This window comes from Cyprinodon variegatus, unplaced genomic scaffold, assembly GCF_000732505.1.
Source record: "Cyprinodon variegatus isolate N-32 unplaced genomic scaffold, C_variegatus-1.0 Scaffold11, whole genome shotgun sequence".
Lineage (NCBI taxonomy): Eukaryota > Metazoa > Chordata > Actinopteri > Cyprinodontiformes > Cyprinodontidae > Cyprinodon > Cyprinodon variegatus.
This window is the reverse complement of record NW_015150464.1, coordinates 2,537,802-2,556,757: the sequence shown is the minus strand read 5'-3', so window position 1 is coordinate 2,556,757 and position 18,956 is coordinate 2,537,802. Positions and strand designations below refer to the sequence as shown.

Here is an 18,956-nt window from a genome sequence, read left to right as displayed (position 1 = left end):
AAACTGAAACACTTTTTCAGTTTTTTTTTTTTTTTTTATCTTAAACAAAAAACATACAAATCCACACTGGAACCATATACGGTACCTCCAGTGTCACTATCTACTATTTACTGTAAATTAACTTGACTTTAAAGACTCAGTTGATAAATAGCAAGCTTGTGTACAAATACAGGTACTAATTTTAATATAAATCTCAACTGTCTATGTCAGAAGGATTTTATGTTAAATTAAGTCTGTTTTCAAATTGGAATAAACTGAAAAAACATACTGTAACATTTGTAGTGATACTTACTGACACTATTCAAGTAAAAAAAAAAAAAAAAGCAAAAACTCTGAAAACTACTTTTTTCAACAATAATAATATAGCTAATATAGCTAGTTACTACTCTACTTTGTATATATAACTATCTCTCCATATATACCGGTATATTTATAATATATATAGAAAGATATATAAATATATATATATATATATAAATATATATAAATATTAAACTTAGTATGTGTACATACAGCTGTAGTACACATACTAAGTTTAATATGTACCGGTATATGTGTACATTGAAATGTAGAAATTAAATCCTAAAGGCGTGGCTTGCATTTCTATTCAACTCTTCTCTCTCTGACACTCCAGAAAATCTTCCAGTCCTTCAGAGGTCCAGGTCCAGATGTGAAGGATTTAGAGGTTTTGTTGGAGAGCAAACAACATCATGAACATGAAGGAACCCCTCAGGCAGGTAAATAATAAAGTTGTGGAAGATTACAAAATAGGCTTAGATTATAAAACTACGATCCAAGCTTTGAGCATCTCCCACTTTGATTTTAATTTCTGTAACGTCACACAAATCAAAACAGAGAAAATACCTGATTCACTCGAAAAAAATTTTTTTTAATTTTGAAATATGAAAAACTAAGTTTGATACTGTTAGTATGAAGGACATACCCCCCCCCCCCCCATAGATTTTAAGTAGGGATTTTGTTTTATAAATTTTCTAAATTTTGGGACAGTGCTCCTTTTTAAGCGGTTTAAACTAATGGATGTGTTGTTTCCCCCTGTTTAGATAGTATTAAAAGTGCAGGGCACTTTTAATACTATCTAAACAGATAAAAACAACACATCCATTAGTTTAAACCGCTTAAAAAGGAGCACTTTATTACAATAGAGAAATTTGTAAAAACGGCTGAAAAGAGCAAAAAAACTGTTTTCTAGAAGTGCAAAGTTTTAAACTCAGGTTTAAAAATACATATGAATCATCAGAGCTTCAGTTTCATTTCAACCCACAATACCACAACTAAACCTTCACACAAACAAATATTCATATTTTAAATTTTTTTTCTGTCAAATTACACTTTCAGCATCACTCAGCGGGTCAGTTTTTTCATGTAGGGAAACTACAATACTCAAAAGGTTTTGTTTCCAGTAACGACAACACTTTGCAGTGTGGAAGTTGTTGCTGAAGGAAGAAATGTCAGTTTGAACTTTTTCAGTATTAGCAAAGTCTTTAAAACAGCATCAGAGAAGGCTATAATGAAAAATGCACTTATCATAACATATCAAAATGTCTCGACTATTAATTTACGTTATCAAAAAGAAGATTAAGCAGGTAAAACTAGGATTTATAAAGTAAAGAGAAATGTGTCTGATCTCATTTCAAGTTCACCTGTAATCAAATACTATTTAGAAATGATGGCAGCATTTTGGAAATCTCAGAGTTGAAGGAAGGATCCATGTTCTTGTTCATGCTAACGGCGCTAGCTGCTATTATAGAAATGCTAAATCTGGTTTGAAATGTCACCTGTGTCGTTATTTCATCTTTGTCTCACATCAGTTCCGCTTATCTTTTACACAAGGGTGTGACGTCACCTCCCTAAACAAATAATGAATAGTGATTGCAGTGAAGCTATAAAGTTATGTTGGGAGGGCTTTTCCTCTTAAATTAAAATCAAGCGACTGTGTCCCTTTTTGAGATTGGGTTAAGAAGAAGTGGCCTGAAAAGCAGTTTACTATGGAAGAACTTCTAGTTTATTTGTTCCAGTAGACTTCATATGACTTCCTCTCTGAGTAGCTGCTTTCTGCTGTGCTGCTGCCTGATCTCACTTTCTCCTTCACCACCTTCACTACCAACCCTCCTGCTAGAGCAATGCCTGCTGCCGCTTTCCCGATCTCAGCCACCGCGTTTAAGAGACGAGTAGTCGCTGTCACAGCCCCCCAGTGACCCGAAGCAGGCCCCGCTACCTCACACATGGCCCCAGCTGGGACGTTTGTAACCAAGGCTCCGGCGCCCGGAGGAGCTCCTGCAGAAACCAGCGCGTGTTGCGCTGCTGCAGGTAAACTCCCCTGAGTGGCAGAGGCTGCCATTTCTGCTCCACTTAGGGCTGCTGCTCCGTCCACAGCTGCGCCCAAAGCAGCTCCTGCTCCCATGGCACAGCCCACTCCTGCTGCCACTCCCACAGCAGAGGCACCCACTATGCTTACCTGGCTCAGGGCGTCTAAAGCGCCCTCCTGAGAACTACCAGCTTCAGCGCCAGCAACAAGTCCCATAGAGCCACCCAGAACCCCTCCCGTCGCCACCCCCAGAGCCACGGCTGTTTTTCCAGAGGCTGCAGCCACTATTGCTCCCACAGCTTTACCAACGGTTGTGCCTCCTGCTACAGACATCCCTGCTAACTGTCCTGCAGCAAACCCCACCGAGTTCCCTACGAGGGAAGCCCCCGCTGCAGCCGCCAGAGGCGCGGCGGCTCCAAACACAGCTCCCACCGCCATGCCCGTCGCTCCGGCTGCCACCAGGATTTTCACCCTATCCAGGACCTTAGCAGAGAGAGCAGCTTCCCTCCTCAGGCGACTCAGGGATGAACGGAATGGTTGCCTCCTCCTGTCCACCCCACCGACGCCCCGATTCCTCTCTCTGAGCCGATCTCTGAGGCTTCTGAAGCCACTGCTCCTGCTTTCCTCCGCCCATACCTCCACCCTGAAATCCTTGTCCTCCCCTCCACCTGACTCTAAATCACACTTTCTACGTTTTTCAAGCTTCATACTGTTCGCTGCCTTGGTTTCTCCTTCCTCCTGCTCTGCTTGCCCTCTCTCCCTCAGCATCCTGTCCTGCTCCTCTCTGATGGCCGCCTCTGCTTCTAAAAACACTGCATTAGTATAGAAGCCTCCATTGTTCCGTTTCACCATCTCATCCACCTTCCTCACCAGCTCTCTAACCTGAGAGGAGTTGCTCTGGTCTTTGTTGTTGAAAACATGGTATCGACCGCCACACCTGTCAATCAGAGCTTTAAGTCCAGCAGGTGCTGTATCTCTCAGGTACTCCTCTATCCCCATCCCGTCCAGATCGTCCCCTCTGGTAAACAGAACTACAGTGTGATTAGAGACGGCATCCAGACCAAATATGTCAGTCAGCTGGCACACGGCCTGGTTTTCACAGTCCGTGTATCGTCCGACCGGAACCACGAGGAGGAAGGCGTGTGGACCGGGAGCTGAGAGAGACACGCATTTAGCAATCTCTGCATGGATCTGCTCCACACTGAGGTGAGTGTCACCAAACCCTGGCATATCAACCACCGATATCTTCCTATTCCTCCTCTGAACGTCCTGCTCTGCCTCCTCTTCCTCTGCGATGCCCACCTCGCAGATCTGGGTGACGGAGCTGGCGCTGATCTGCGACAGGAACTGCCTCCGGCCCAGGATGGTGTTTCCAGAAGCACTTTTTCCAGATCCCGTCTTTCCAATCAGGACTAGTCGGAGTTCTTCAACCCGGTTGTTTTCAGACTCTGCATCTCTATGGTCCTCCTCCATTTCACCGTCTGTTTTGTTCTCAATGTCAGCTGGAAATACTGTAAAAGAAATGGCAATTTTATTTAATTACTGCTGATTAACATTGATCAAAGATGCATCAGAAGCCCGATTAAGATTAAGACGTGTAACATTTATCACTATGCCATTTTTATCTTATACCTTCATCTTAGCCCATACCATTATGCTCATGACTCAGAAATTTCCCCTTGTGACGCAAATGAATACTTCTAATTCCTAATCCATTAGTTGAGCTGTTTGTCTCTATTCTGCGCTGGTCTGTCACGCCTCTGTCCTCATCTTAATCCGCCTGCATTACTTCTCCTTCCTGCTGCTCCAGCTGTGGCGTAAAACAAACATTTTGTCACATTTTAAGCTGCGGCCACCTTGGAACTTTTTCTTCCTCTGCTTCTCTGCACTCTGCTTGTTTTTTGTGTAATTTATTATCAGCTTTTACATCGTGGAAACAAAGTGACCTCTCCAACTCAGGAAATCTCAGGTATTTATGTTTAATAACCTCGGTCAGTGATGAACTGAGGGGTGGACTGAATTTAAAAAAGACAAAATGCTGCATTTTGTATACCAATGTTTTAGTTGTTAAATAAGTAGTAATTCAACTACACTTCAAAATTTGATACATTATTTAATATAGATGAATAAATGAATAAATACATTTTGTATTACATTACGATCAATTCTGGGTGCTACACTGCATGACAGAACATAAAAAAAGAAGTATAAACCTGTAAGAAACTATTTAAAAGGAAAACAACTTTGACTGATGTGTCTACGTTTTACTCAGGCTGCAATAGAGCGAGAGAGAGCAAGACTTCACCGGTCACAATACCTAATTTTGCCGGACAATGAACCATCCCAGGAATTATTGTGAAAAATGATGACATTGAATCCAAACGGCTAAACACTGCAGCTACTTTCAGCTTTAAACCCAAATTTTATCTCTGCTTTTCCAAATCTCAACATTTCTCTAGCCTGATACTCAGTGAAAAGCCCCTCATGCTACACTGGCTGGGATAAGGAAACGATGAGTGGAGCCCAATGCAGCAGAGTGAAACCTTTTGTCCTTCAGACTCTTTACACGATGAATGCAAAAAAAACAACATAACCATAAATTATCTTATTGTTTTTTGTAACAGAAATTATATTATTACCCCTGTGCTGCTCTCTTTATTATTTTCTGTTTACTTAGGAACTTTCTAAATATGGAAATATTAGACTTTTTCTTTTTTAACTCTGGTCCTCAAGGCACACTATCCTGTATATTCTTAGTGTTTTCTGGCTTCAACACACCTGATTTAAAGTTTTGGCTGATTAACCGGCTTTCCTAAACAGCAATCAATGGAATCAGGCGTGATTGAGCAAAGAAACAGATTAAAATGTTTTCAGAGTCTCTGATTTGATGGCACCATTACTCACAGCTTGAAGCCCTATTTTTCCCTTTTAATTTCTAATCTGACATCAGTGGGTAAAAGCTGTACAAAAACTTCAGTTCTAAAATCAACACGCATTTAAATTGCTTAATCAAGTCACATTTATTGCTAGAATCACACTTCACACTGCTGACCAGCTTTTTTTTTTAAAATAAATTGTCACCTTTGCTCCTCAGTCTGAGGTTAACCAATTAAAAAGTAGTTTTTTTATGTATATATGGATTTGTGTTATGCAAGAAACTTTCATAATGGGTCAATCATAAAAGCATAATTGTACTTATTTATGTAAATACATCATTGGTAATTTTGATTAATCTGTCAGGGTTTACGGCCGACCAAAGGTGAGCTAATTAGTCACTACAGCTATAGACAGTTAGAGCCCTTAAAGGTCATTTTATTATTTATGCTTTATTATTTTGACATTCTTCAAAATTGCACCACTTATTTGGTCAAAGAGGAAGAATTTCCTGTTTGTCCATCCATATATCAGACAAAATACATGTTTATTTGAGTCCCAAATACTGCTGTAAACAGACTGGGAGTGAGACTAGCCCATCTCAGTGTCTTCAAAACCTCTCACTCCATATTCCCAATTTCTCACACTAAAAAATGACAGACATTAAAACTCTACTCCGTTCCACTTATTTATGAATGAAAACACCGGGGTGATTTTTAATACCATCTTAGTGCTAACACAGCAGGACATGCCAGGTTCATATCCAGTCCGTATTCCTACCTATTCACTGTGCCAGATATTGAACAAAGACGGTTGTTCAGAGGTATGTCATCTTAATTTTATCTTATCTCATCTGCACTGAGATAATTCTCTTTGTAAATTATTGAAGATTTTAAGCAATCTAGCACTTGAGTTCAGGTTTGCCTCTCAAACCCATAGCAGCTCCACAAAATGAAAAAGAATCATTGCATTTTATTTTTCAAAAGATCCGCCACCCAATAAAAGACCAACCACATACAGAGAGGAGTTCAATTTGGCTTCTCTACCTGAAACAGACAAACCGTTAATGATACGGCCATGATCTTTTCTGGCAATCATTTTAACCTGAAAACGAACAATATAAAGTAGATTTGAGCAGATATTTTTGGTTCCAAGCTTCAAATCAGATGTGCAGGATGTGCAGAACAACTAAGTTATCCAGGATTCATAAAGGCAGAACCACAGGGATGTTCTCATGTGATTATTTCTTATCCTATTAATTTATCCTTGTTTTGTTCCATTGAATGTGTTAACTTAATTTCATTTTCTCCATGTTTTTCTCATTTCCTTTATTTAACCACGTAAACCCCATTGAGATCTGGATCTCATTTTCAAGGGGGACCTGGGCAGAGATCTGCAATACGCTGCAACCTGGTTACAAAAATAAAACTAATTAATACATATGCACAAATATAAAACAATAATAACAATTTAAAAGCAGTGACATTGTTTCATAGAAGCTTGTTGTCTATCTTTAAGAACCGCTCTAAATAAGTCCAATGAAATAGTGTCTGACATCTTGAGCTCAGACTGGAGCTGATTCCACGCTGTAGGAGCAAACACACTGAACGCTTTCTTTCCTTTATCAGTTCGAACACGAGGAACATGTAGAAGAATAAAGACATTTGAGCATAAAAAATTTGAACTACTTGATCTATGCAAGATAGAGCTTAAGTATGTTGATGTTAGTCCAAGGAGAGATTTATACATTAGGATCATCAGATGATTGTTTCTCCGTACATTTAAAGGAGGCCATTCAGCTTTTGCATACAAATCACAACGATGCATCAAACGTTTACTACCAGTTATAAACCTTAAACCACAATAATTGAATTTCCATCGCTTTTTCCAAATAAATTATCCAGAAAAGTGCTGTCTTGTGTCATGGCGAGTTTTTATAAGATCTAAACCCTCCTAAAGGTCTGAATTATTTAGCCGTTTTGTCAATTATAAGAAAAACTAATAACATAATGAAGCTTTTTAATCCTTAGCCTATTACTAAATATTGATACAGCGTAGTTTGCATGGATTTCGATTGCACTGGTTCCTGTATTAGTGCCCGTAATCCAGTGATAACTTATTATTTTCCCAATTGTTTATTTTACTTAAACTGCAGAGAATAATTAATAAACAAAGTTGTGAAAATCTTAAAGAATATTTAAGATGAAAGTAATTCCATCGGGCCTATACTTCTTTACTTCAATTCTCTAAAAATCACCAGAATATAGAAAATAACATTAAATTGTGAGAAAAATGTTCCACATAATTACAGATCACTTATTGTTACTCAGTAACATTTACTGTGCTATAAAAATCCCACATTCTGACACTTTATTTCAGTTAAATCCTCCAACCCCAATGTTTGGTGAAAAGTTGGCAGTCCTGCAAATTTACTTTACTTATTGATTGTAAAGACTCATTTGCATTTCACTCAATACATCCAGTTGACACATAGAAGACAAAAGAAGGTTTAATTCAAGGAAAAATACATGCACTTTGTAAACTACAATTAAATGAGCAAGTTTAACTAAATGAGGGAAAAGAAGTTACAATTATTAAACATACATTGAGTAAAAAAAGGCTTCAAAAGCTTAAGAGACAAATATTATTAAACTAACTGTAAATGTTTTTCTTAGCATCTGTCCAAAAAGTTAATTACCTGGAGTCTGAACAGCATTACATTTTTAAGGTTATCACCTGATTAAACATGTGCATTAGAGGCTCTAGGTTGTTAAATTGTTAATTTTTATTTACGATGACATAATCCGGTGTGAAAAAAAGCAAAGATCAACCTCCACTGACAGCTGAGCAGATTAGTTCGTGTTTATAAACTGTAAAATGTTTATTCTGGATCGAAGCAGAAGCTTCTGGAAAACTGCATAGAAACGTCAATAATGTTCAGCTCTCTTTGAACACGATAAAAGAAGTTAACCGCCATCTATCAGTAGCATTTAATCAACAGGAATCCCTTCTATTAACGTCCGATCCGGTTATAATTAAGCATGCTAATGTTAGCATGTTGCTAACAAGCCTGTCATCTCTCCAGCTTACCTCTGCTCCGCGTTACAGCAGGATTAACAGTTTCCCAATGCAAATATTGATGTTTATTTAACCCATAAATGTATTAATAGACTTTCAACACTTAGGGGAATCTATTAGAAGCGACCAGAACCAAGCTGGAGCCTGAAAAGCTAATATTTGAACTTTGATCAGTTCAGAGAGCTGTCTGATGGCTGCCCCCTAGTGGTTGATCTCTGAACAACCAAAACAAAAACATCATCCATTAAAACTTATTGGAATCACTTTATTTTTTATAGGGCTTAACAAAATGGCTTGTTGGTTTTGCAGCAATGATATAGTTTCTCTAAATATACATATAACTTTTTTTTTTTTATAACAGTCATTTCACTACTTTAAAATTACACCAATATTGGTTCATAGATATAAAGCATTAAGTTATAACACATCTAACAAGAAAACATGTTTAATAAAAGACGAGGTGAAGGCCCACAATTCATACTTCAACTTAATAGAAACACATTAAGCATAGGCAAGCATAAGGTAAAAAATAGAAAGAAAAAAAAGACTATCAATGTGATCCCTTTCCAAAGAGTAAAAAAGGAAATTATAAATGTTCTTTACTAAGAAGTCAAAATAGGAGATGTTTCTGCAACTTTAAGCAGCAATAAGCAAGAAATTTCGAAAACTTGAGGGAAAAAACATTTTGCAAAATGTACCTCCTCAAAATGAAAAACTAGTTAAGCTTAATCCGAAAAATCCAGGCCACGTTTCAATGAGGTCAAATTTATACTCTGCAACTACACACATTCAAAGAATATGGGTTTTACACACATTAAATCTGGACCAGACATAACACATTAGGGGTTTATAAAGTTCTGAAGTAAATATTTTTTAAGTAAATAATATGCAAAAGTTCAGTTACAAGATCCCATATAAAGCTCATGTGTTGGCTCCCCTGGTAAAGATGTGTAAAATGCGCTGAAATTAATTATTCTTTTATTGCTGCAATGTCTTCACTATAAAACAAAATAAAAAATTCGAATCGTTTAGATAAAGAGGGGAAAAAATCAAATCAAATGTTAACCAAATAAAGCAGCTGCCTTAACAATCCCTTAAACAAAATTTTAATAATTATTTTTTTTGTTCTTTAATTTTTAAAGCATTCAGAGTTTTAGGGGACTTTGAATCTGTGACTTTCTGCTTGTAAACCAGTTGTTTAGAGGCAATACTAGGAAAAACTACTTTTTTAAAGTCCTTTTTAGGATGTGGTGCTTTGGTCAAGTCAAACTGAGGTGTATCTTCACAGCAGCAAAGACTGAAAGCAGGTTTTTGCATGAAACAAAAAAATATTCCTGCAGACAAGTATGACAGAGGATCTGTGACCCTCAGAGTTCATGGTCATAATAAATTTGAAATAAAGAAAAAAAGGTTGATTTATTTCATATCTTTACCGGGGGGATAAATCTGTCGCCTCTAAAATTGAAACCAGCTTTCTTTTTTTTTTCCCCAGAAAGATCTTGTAAAACAAATAAGATTCTCCAATTAGAAATCCCTGCTGGTGCACAGCAGTTCAAGCCTCGATCAGAACCTGACTAACCACCTCATCCGGTCACATTGAGGGCTCATCTGTTCTTTTCCTCACAGCACCTTCGTTTTTGTACAACAGACGGCAGCTTTTGTTTCCTTCACCGTCATCTCAGTCTACATGTCAGGCCACTCCATGTGGACCTGTGCAAACTCCCCCTGGTTCTTCCACTCCTTTTCTCCTGCTCCTCACTGGTGAGTAGCGCTATAGCTCAGAGCGAGAGCGGGAGATGCGGGGACCTTTCCGGATTTCTTTCCTTTTCTCCTCCTTCCTCCTCCTCTTCTCCTCCTCCCTTAGGATCTTCTGGAAGGCTTCAGCTGTGTGAAGAACCTGAGGGACACGAGACAAGAGAATAGGATTGAAATACTGTCCTTTACCTTCCATTATAAAATATTTTTCAGTATACATTTTATAGTTTTGTTCAAATAAAAACCACAATTCATTTTGGCCCTGAAAGGTCCATGGTCCATAGTCCATCAAAATTTATGATGGTTTTTAATTGTCAGATACAGGAACTAAAGCCTGTTGTTAGAAATACAAATAAAAAACAATATAAAAATGTATAAATAATAAGGTCCTAATTGTTCTTATGAGTCTAGTCTTCATTTTTGAAACTACAGTAATATTTTAAGTGAATTATATAGTAAAAAGAAATATATATATATATATATATATATATATATATATATATATATATATATATATATATATATATATATATATATATATATATATATATATATATATATATATATATATATATATATATATATATACACATACATACATACACACACATCAACAAACATAGAAATATTTGAATAAATGTTTGGATTTGTTTTACTTTCTGAAGTGAAAAAATAGTATTGGATTAGAAATAAGACAGAAACATGCAGAAGGTACATTAATTGTTCAGTTTAATTTAAAAACAAATTTTCAAATTCACTCAGAAACCAAAACCAAATTTCATGGCATTTGACTCAACATGACCAAAGTTATTCAAAAATTCAATTAAAAATTAGGAAGATTAGTTTGAGGTTTTGTGAACGTCACGTTTTGATTGGTAGCAGATTAAAATAAATGTTTACACTGGAATATAGCTTTTTTTGTTTTTTTGTTTACACAAATGAGTCCAAATTATCTCACCATTGACATTCTAAAAGCTGCATGATTTGTTTTCTTGATAGTTTCACTAGAACTTCCTTAATAAGGGTTCAACACGCTGTTTAAATTGGTAAGAATGATAATACTCAGATAAAGTCTCACCAAGAAGCCTCGAAAAGGTACTACTGGGTATTAAACTGTGACTTAAACTGTTTTATATTCAGTCAAGCTGCATTGTAGCCACAGTTGCTCTGAGGCACAGGCTGTTGTAAAGAGACCAGCAGAAATGGACAGAGCTGGGTTCAAACCAGCAGGATGATCTCCTGCATTTCCATTCTCAAATTGATTTATGATTTACATCATAAAATTAAAAATAATTAGTGTTCCTGCTTCTCTCAGTGGGAATCTCCAAACGAAACAAAAAAACTGAAATAAATCTGGTGAAAAGACAGCATTAGTCAAAATGCTCCCACTTTAGCTCTGAACGACACTGAAAAGGCTGAAGAACCTGCAGAACTTTAGGGACAACCCAGAATTATTAGGAAATAAAATACTGACGTAATATTGCACTATTTGCACAGGATTTATAATTTTTTGTGAGACTAAGATAAATGTACACAGTAGCCCAACATCAGAGATTAAAAGCTGAATTGTTTAAGATTCTGGTGCAAAACATTTCAGAATGCAATGATCAGAAATGACCAACATCCCATTAGAAAGTCACAATCAAACTGAAATATACCAAAAAGTCAAAAAGCAATATAGAACAAAAAAAGAAAAAAGATGGTGGGAAGGTTGCCTAATACTCACGTCGTCTCTCTCTGTGCGGTATGGATTTATAAAGTCCGGGGATTTCTCCGTTATTCCCAGCTCCTGTGACATCTGAGAGAGGAGCAGAAAAGACAAGACGATGCAGGAGAATCAGGAGATGAAACACTTTCTTTTTTTAAAGAGACTAAATGTGGGATTACTACTGCTGCACTGAGGGTTGAACCAACACCTTCAGGGTGCAAACTGCTGCTTAGACTCTGAATTAATCTGCTCTGTAATCCTCTTGGTAGATTATTGAAGTTGCAGGATAATCCTGATAGTTAAGTTAATTAACATAAAAAAGGAGGGAACTGTTTCATCAGTGTTGCTCATTTCTACTTCAAAGGCTTGTCCTCTTTGCATCATTGAGAAATATAGGAATATAACCAGTTTTTATAGTGACAGAGGTGTTGGATTAATTTCCATCCCCCTGTAAAGCCACATGGACTACTAAGAACTGGCCTGTAGCTAAACTGTACATCATTACATCCCACAATTAAACCAGATAAGCAAAAATAAAATTACGTATAGAGATAAACTAATAAAAAGATCAGTTCCCAGTTTTCTGTCAGATTTTTCTCCTAGAGTCTCTTAGAACTAAAGCTGTTTGCAAATGTTGAGGAAACTTGTTTTTGACAGGTACGCTACATGTCAGAACTGTGTGGTCTTACGAGTGTGAGGACATGCTGGTGGGCTCCTCCTGTGAAGACTCCCGTCTGGTTGCAGAAATTCAGCCCCCAGCGCAGCAGGCCTCCCCAGTCGGAGTTGCGGTCGTAGTAGTGGTGGACGATGCGTGGGAAGCGCAGCGCCACGTCGCCGAAAAACGCCGTGTTCTCCACCACATGCGAGTAAGCTGTAGTGACGATAACATGTAGGCATAAAAAAAATGAAGGATGTAGAGACTAACAGATAGAAATGGAGAAAAAAGTGAGCTGTACCTTCTTTGATCTTATCGTCCAGAGGGAAGGGATCATTGGGCCGCATGTTGGCTGCGACCAGGATTTGTCGGGAATCCTCCAACACCTTCAGAGAAGACAAAAAAAGGTCTGAGCGGTGAAGATGTCTGGTTAGCGAAGATGTGAGACGTTTAACGTTTAAAGAGCAGCTCAAGCTTTTGTAATGTTGCACAGCTTGATTTAGTCAGACATAGAAAGGAGGAGCAGCAGTCTAGAAACCCAGGCTTTACTCAGGAGGAGCTGCAGAGATCCACAGCTCAGCTGGGAGAATTTGCTCATCAGATATAAGGAAAAATGCTTCCATGTTAAGCTGCTTCCGCATCTAAAACCCGGGTTTTTCAAAACTGGGTTTAGCCGCTAACAATCAGCTTTTGGCTCTTTGCCCATTTGACTGAAAAAGCAAATCTGACCCCCTCCTGGCAAGCTGCATGTCCACTGTCCCATACCACCTCGTGTCTGATGAAGGCATCACGCTGAGTGAGCGTTGCTGATGTCGACAGTGAGAAGGAAATCAGGGAAGTAAATAATGGAGAGCAGCATGGACGGGAGCCAAGACGTAGTCAGTATTCTTTATTGTTTTGCTCTTATCTTTCCAAATCCCTTTCACCAGTGCTGCGCCATGTTTATCGGATGTAAAAAGAGTTTTTTCAGCTTGTTAGATCAGAAGCGACTGGCGCGATGTGTTGACGTCTGTACTTCGGTTCAAAGATGTCACTAAGTTAACAGGTCAACCCAGGTCTGGTGTTCCCACACCATGCCAATCAGAGCCGAGGCGATTTTAACGCGGGTCGCTTGCCGAGTCGTTTGACCTGTTTAGACGTGCATCGGTGAGCTGTTCCCACTACCACTAAAAGCCGACTGTTCCCGGGTTTAAACGGGTTTTTCGGCCAGTGGGAAAGAGGTATTGGTGAATGTTCTGATAATGAATGGATTTGCTTTAAATAAACAGTTTCTGAGGCCATTTATTACTTTTGTTAATTCAGTTTCCTCCACTTGAATTAAAAGCATGTTTGACTGTAGGGTTTCGTTTATTGCATCAAATGCTCTCTCGTCCAGTTTCTCACAGCTTAACTGTTGCAGATAAAAAAGCTAACTTCAGGTTCACCATGTTAGCTGCAAATGTCACTTCCCTTCTGTGGCAGCAAAGCCACCTTAAGAGTATTACCACCACCAGAGCTGGAGAAATTTGACTGAAGAAATCGAAAGTCTCTGGGATTTGAAAATTGCAAAAGTGATTGATTGTCCAGTCCTACCAATTATCAGCATATCATCTCTGTAGTAAAACATGATTGCAGCATCCAGCTGTGGAGGACGCGCTATATTAAGAGTTTCTGTTGTTTTGTAAAGAAAAAATGAGCAATAAAGTCAGTATGGTAGACCTTTAAACAGATCTAAAGGGTATTGACTCAGCATGAATTTAAGGCCCACTTATTAGCTTTTTATTTGCTAAAAAATTTGAAGAAAAAAAAAAAAGAAGTCTATCACTTTCCAAATTATGCATAACGGCGGTAAAGACTAAAAACATCTGTGCCGGGCGTACAGAGAGCCCAGTGCTGCTTTGATCTAATGCTAATTCTCCCTCCTTTCTGATATTTCTGCATGACACTTTCTATCCCCCGACCGGCAACAGTGGAGCACTCCATCACGCTAACACGGAGTAGTGCGAAAGTGCTGACAATGTTTTTCTGCCGCTGAAGGTTGCTTGCACTGCGTGTCCTTGTGCGGCGTGCGGATGCATAGATAACCGTCTTCTGGGAAAAAGGATGCAGACTTGTAAATCAAAGCTCCAGGAGTAAGAAGTGAGTAAATGTGCTGCGAGGACTCAGAATTACCATTCAAATGAAGGAATCCATAATGTTTGTATTGTCTGGAGAACATTTGGTGCTCTACCGAGATACCAACATCCTTATTTTTCACATTACTAGAAGCACATGAAATTTGAACGCCTGGAAAAGTGTTTTTCGAAAGCCACAAGCCCCGTCTGCTCCCGGAGGTGAGAGGAAAACACAGACGCCCTACCTTGAAAAGCCCCTTGAGCATGATGTCTATGATCTTGTACTGCTGGTTGATGTCGTTCAGCTCCACCAGATTCTTCAGGGCGTTCAGCTGATCTTTCCTCTTCGTCTCAAACAGCCGCTTGTCTGACAAGGGGAGGTCAGGGAGAATCACAAACAACATGCAGATTCATAGGTTCTCATCCCTATTGCAGACAGAGCTGTGACAACAGCGCACCCACAGCAAAAGGATACAGATCTCCAAGTTGGAGTCGTGTCGGAGTCTCTGCGTGTCAGAGTCCGCCGAGCTGAGGGCCACGGAGGTCAGGGCCAGGATCACCACGCTCCACATGGTCACCAGGGGGTAGCAGAGAGGCACTCTGTGAACACAAGGAGCTGTTAAAACAAATATCATCTGGGTTTGTTTCAGTACTTTTAGCATAAGGGCCTCACCTTAAGTCACACAACCAGTGATGCCAGTTTAAACCACAGCAGAACTGGTTTCTTAAAGCCAAGCCTCAAGTCATATCCTCTGATGTTTTTCCAGTTTAACTGAAAGATTTTTTTTTTCAATTCAACCTTTTCTCAACCGTCACAACTATAGAACATGGAAGCAGAGACAGCCAAGATACCACTCCCTGTACAAATAATCTAGGAATAAGTAAAAATGTCTTATATTGTGAGTATTTACTATTAATTTGAGTAGGTAAATAAGATGTTTTGCTAATGGAATGGGTATTTTTCCTCTTGAAATATTATTATTAGATAATATAGACTTGAAATAAGACAATGCAATCTTATTTTAAATGTAAATTGTCTTGTTCCATTGGCAAAGTGTCTCACTTCCCTCCTCAATCCATGAAAAAGTGCACTTATTTTAAGAAAAATATTTATTTAGAGTTTTAAACTTTTGTGCTTAGTCAGCTAAATCAACACCTAAAGAAACAGGTCTAGGGTTTTATAAATCCACGGCACTCTGATCTGGTCTGTAAACAAACACTTATTATTTGACGGACACAGGTTAAACAACAATGAGATGCTGTTTGTGAAAACTTAAACATAATTACTCATATTTGTTTTCCTGAGGAGGAATTGCAGGGAATGGAATGATGCAAACCTTAAAAAACAAATTCTTAAGAAATAAAAAGGGGAAAAAAAGACAAACAGGCTGATATTATCAGAGTAGATACACTGATGTTTGATAGCATTGTGAAAGATTACAGCCGCGTGTTTGAACGGACGTCACGTTAGCGTCTTTATACATCTCTGTTACATTTTCTGTGATATGCCTGTTTTTTTTGTTTTTTTTTCCTCCTGTGTTCTGGAATTTGCATCATTCCCATCTCTGCAGCATGTTTAAACCCACAAACCACTGGATTTTTTAGGTCCATTCTTCACCCATTAGATGCACGACTGAAATAAGTTCAAACTTTGACCACTGGATCGATGTTACGATGATGAACACAGAGGACTCAAAGTGGTTAATGCAGAAGCAAAACAATCAGTGCTGCTGTTTTCTTTTAGGAGACGAGAGGCTTTCTCTTGTTCCCACTTCAAAACAAATAATTTTAGTCTTTTTCCCAACAGGACTTTACTGAGCTGTAACATCCAACCTGCTAACTCAGGCATCTTAGCGAATCTTCTGGGTCTTTTGCAGGGTCTGAACATGATGTGAATCTCCTGGTTAGGGACCATCTTAGGTGGTTTCTTATTGTAATTGTTCCGACTGCAGAATGAAGGACTTCAGATCGGTTAAAAACGGCCTAATAAATCTTCCCAGATTGACGACATTTGCCAATACCCTTTAATCCTGCCATTGTGTTAATTCCAACCTGTGCCAGAGTCATTAATGGCAGAAATTTCTGTTTTTATGGAGGAGTTAATGAAATAGAATATAAATGGATTAAGAAAAAGATAATATGCTTCTCCCCACTTCTACTTGTAAATTAAGACTGGAATCTGATGTTTTTCTTTCATAAACAGGTTTATTCAGACAACTTCTACTATAATTTGTGTGAAGACCAAAGTATATGCAGAAGACCAAGAAGACAATTTTTTTTTTTTTTTTATCTGGAGAGAAAAAACAAGAAACGCAGCCTCTCTTCTCCTGCATCCGTTGGCCAAGGCAGATTAAAGCAAAGCAAACACCAACCTCTCCCGTATTGTTAAAGCATTGCAAAACCTCCCAGGTAACAACAACCCACAGAAGGGTTAGCTGAGTCCTATCAGCGTCTTTGTAAAGATATTAAATCATCCAATAAGTGGTTTATATTGTGGAAATTTCCCTGAAATGGACAAGGGTCTGACTTTCCTTTCCCCAAAGCAGTTGGCCCAGCCCTGACTCCTCTGATACTTGTAAAGTATGTAATAGAAAGACACACAGGGGATAAACGGTCAATATGGAGCAACAGAGGGTGGCCCCGAGTTTATAAACGGGCCCCTTATGTTCCTTTTAAAACACATCTGATGTCTGGCACTTGCTTAATCCCCTTAGGAACTTTAACAATCCCTGCAGCAGACTCCTTCTCTGCTCTCGCCTCAAATCTCTGATGAAAACAAGGGTCTATAACATTTTTCATTTGGTTGCAGCTTCTTTTTTTTTCTGCCTCTGGAGCTTTTTTTCCCAACATTTGAAAGGGGACAGATAAAAGTGAGAAGAAGGGCTAAATATAGAAACTAATAAATGAAAAATCTCTCAAAGCCCATTTTTAGATACCATTAGCTGCAAGCTGGAGGAGGACTGAATAATGCTGATGAAAAACTACAGGATATAATTCATATAATCCATGCATAATTTAGCAGGGGCCTTCATGGCATGAGACCGCAGGGAGGATAGGGAGGGCTTGGAAAGGTTGAATGAAGGGAAGCAGGGCGAGGGAAGGAGTATGAGAGTACAGAGGGGTGGAGGGTGGCAGCGGGGAGGAGAGCCCCTCCGGGAAAACAACAGCTTTCCTGGTGAATATTTTATCCTCCTCTACTAAGACACAGGGAGGAGAGCAAGTGCAACATGGATCAGCGGAAGAACATAATGAGCAACAGAGACTTGATTTCTGCTCTAACTGAGTTAATCTCTGCAAGCTCGGGAGCCTTTTCTTAAATCTGAAGAACTACTAAGTGAGCAAATGTCTGCTGGTCTGGATGTTAATTCAGACTGAGCGATTCCCCCTGAGAGTCTCATCAGAGTCCGATGAAAAAAAAACCCTCAGTGTCCTTCTTCAATGTGCCAGTAACACAGACAAACAGTAATCACTTCCACAGCACCCGTCTGTTTAAGCGGGGGCTCCTGATACACCCTGACAGCCGCTCAGAGAATCCAACTCACAACAAGGTCTCACCATTTCAATTTCTAGACATGCGAGTATGAGAGTTTCATTTTTAGCAGCCATTTCTGCATTCCTGGGGTCTCTGTGGTCATATTGTTTTACCTGAAGATAAAAGAGCAGAGTAGGTTTTTTACTTCAGTCAGCAGAAAGAGGAGTTTCTGAAGAAAGCACATTTTGGACAACCTCCAAACTTTTTAAGAACTGCTCCTTTAGATGAGCTCAGAGCTAAAAGAAAGCTTCAATATTTCAGGACGGCAGCCTTGGCCCCCTGGATGACATCCTACATGATTTTCAACACCATTTAAAGTGTAACTCACCCAAAAATCAACCTTTTTTTTTTTTTTTTTTAAACTGGATCTTGGGGTGCTATTCTAATTTTATTAGCTCTGAAATAGTTGGCTTAAAGCCGTCTCAGTGCTGCCCCAAACGGTTGGACAGCCGCTACTGCAGCCCCTATTGGTTCAAATACTGCTACATGACTATAACACTAACGCTGGCTTCCATCATCATAACCCTACATTTGTATATTAATAATTGAGACGCCTCAATAACGGGTCTTCTCTGTCTCTGCAGCACCAGCTTTGGGCTTTTTCTAAATCAGCTCCCTAAAGTCAGCCGCTTCAACTGATAAAAAGAGTTGCATTTTGGGTGCTGTGGACTAGCCTGACGTAGTCCGACTCAATTCTAGTCAGAATATGAGTCTGATACTGCTCCATAGAGCTGTGATTATGGGGCGTGTTTCGAATTAACCAGGGAAAAAAAATGCCTCTGCACTCAATTGGATAGACCTACAACCAATAAGAGCAACGGGGTGCGTGACGTATGTTAAGCGAGGCATAGTTGTTGTCAACAAAAATCAAAGCGTGCAGTTTCACACCTAGAATAAGAAGATGAGCCTTGATCGCGTTTTTCCGTTCCTCTTTT

The 18,956-nt window shown here is 38.9% G+C and overlaps 2 protein-coding genes across 2 annotated transcripts; both read right to left on the bottom strand.

Annotated features, from left to right (window-relative positions):
- Nucleotides 1-1,114: 1,114 nt before the first annotated feature.
- Nucleotides 1,115-8,465, bottom strand: LOC107088754. The gene is made up of 2 exons (XM_015381121.1): nucleotides 8,291-8,465; nucleotides 1,115-3,837 (listed from the first exon to the last, which is right to left on the bottom strand). The coding sequence occupies exon 2, from the start codon at nucleotides 3,797-3,799 to the stop codon at nucleotides 2,024-2,026; it is 1,776 nt and encodes a 591-aa protein (XP_015236607.1). The 5' UTR covers nucleotides 3,800-3,837; nucleotides 8,291-8,465; the 3' UTR covers nucleotides 1,115-2,023.
- A 929-nt stretch (nucleotides 8,466-9,394) lies between these two features.
- ccdc134 (coiled-coil domain containing 134) lies at nucleotides 9,395-15,117 on the bottom strand. The gene is made up of 6 exons (XM_015380976.1): nucleotides 14,965-15,117; nucleotides 14,735-14,856; nucleotides 12,698-12,782; nucleotides 12,431-12,612; nucleotides 11,760-11,831; nucleotides 9,395-10,175 (listed from the first exon to the last, which is right to left on the bottom strand). Exons 1-6 carry the CDS (start codon nucleotides 15,059-15,061, stop codon nucleotides 10,050-10,052), a joined length of 684 nt encoding a protein of 227 aa, XP_015236462.1. The 5' UTR covers nucleotides 15,062-15,117; the 3' UTR covers nucleotides 9,395-10,049.
- Between the last annotated feature and the right edge of the window lie 3,839 nt (nucleotides 15,118-18,956).

What these genes read in the sequence shown, in the direction of transcription:
- LOC107088754 (XM_015381121.1), bottom strand. Translation starts at nt 3,799, where the DNA reads ATGGAGGAGGACCATAGAGATGCAGAGTCTGAAAACAACCGGGTTGAA.
- ccdc134 (XM_015380976.1), bottom strand. Translation starts at nt 15,061, where the DNA reads ATGTGGAGCGTGGTGATCCTGGCCCTGACCTCCGTGGCCCTCAGCTCG. An exon ending in CGACTCCAACTTGGAGATCT is followed by an intron (nt 14,857 to 14,964) that starts GTATCCTTTTGC and finishes TCCCCTTGTCAG; the next exon opens with ACAAGCGGCTGTTTGAGACG. An exon ending in TGCTCAAGGGGCTTTTCAAG is followed by an intron (nt 12,783 to 14,734) that starts GTAGGGCGTCTG and finishes TCTTCTCTGAAG; the next exon opens with GTGTTGGAGGATTCCCGACA.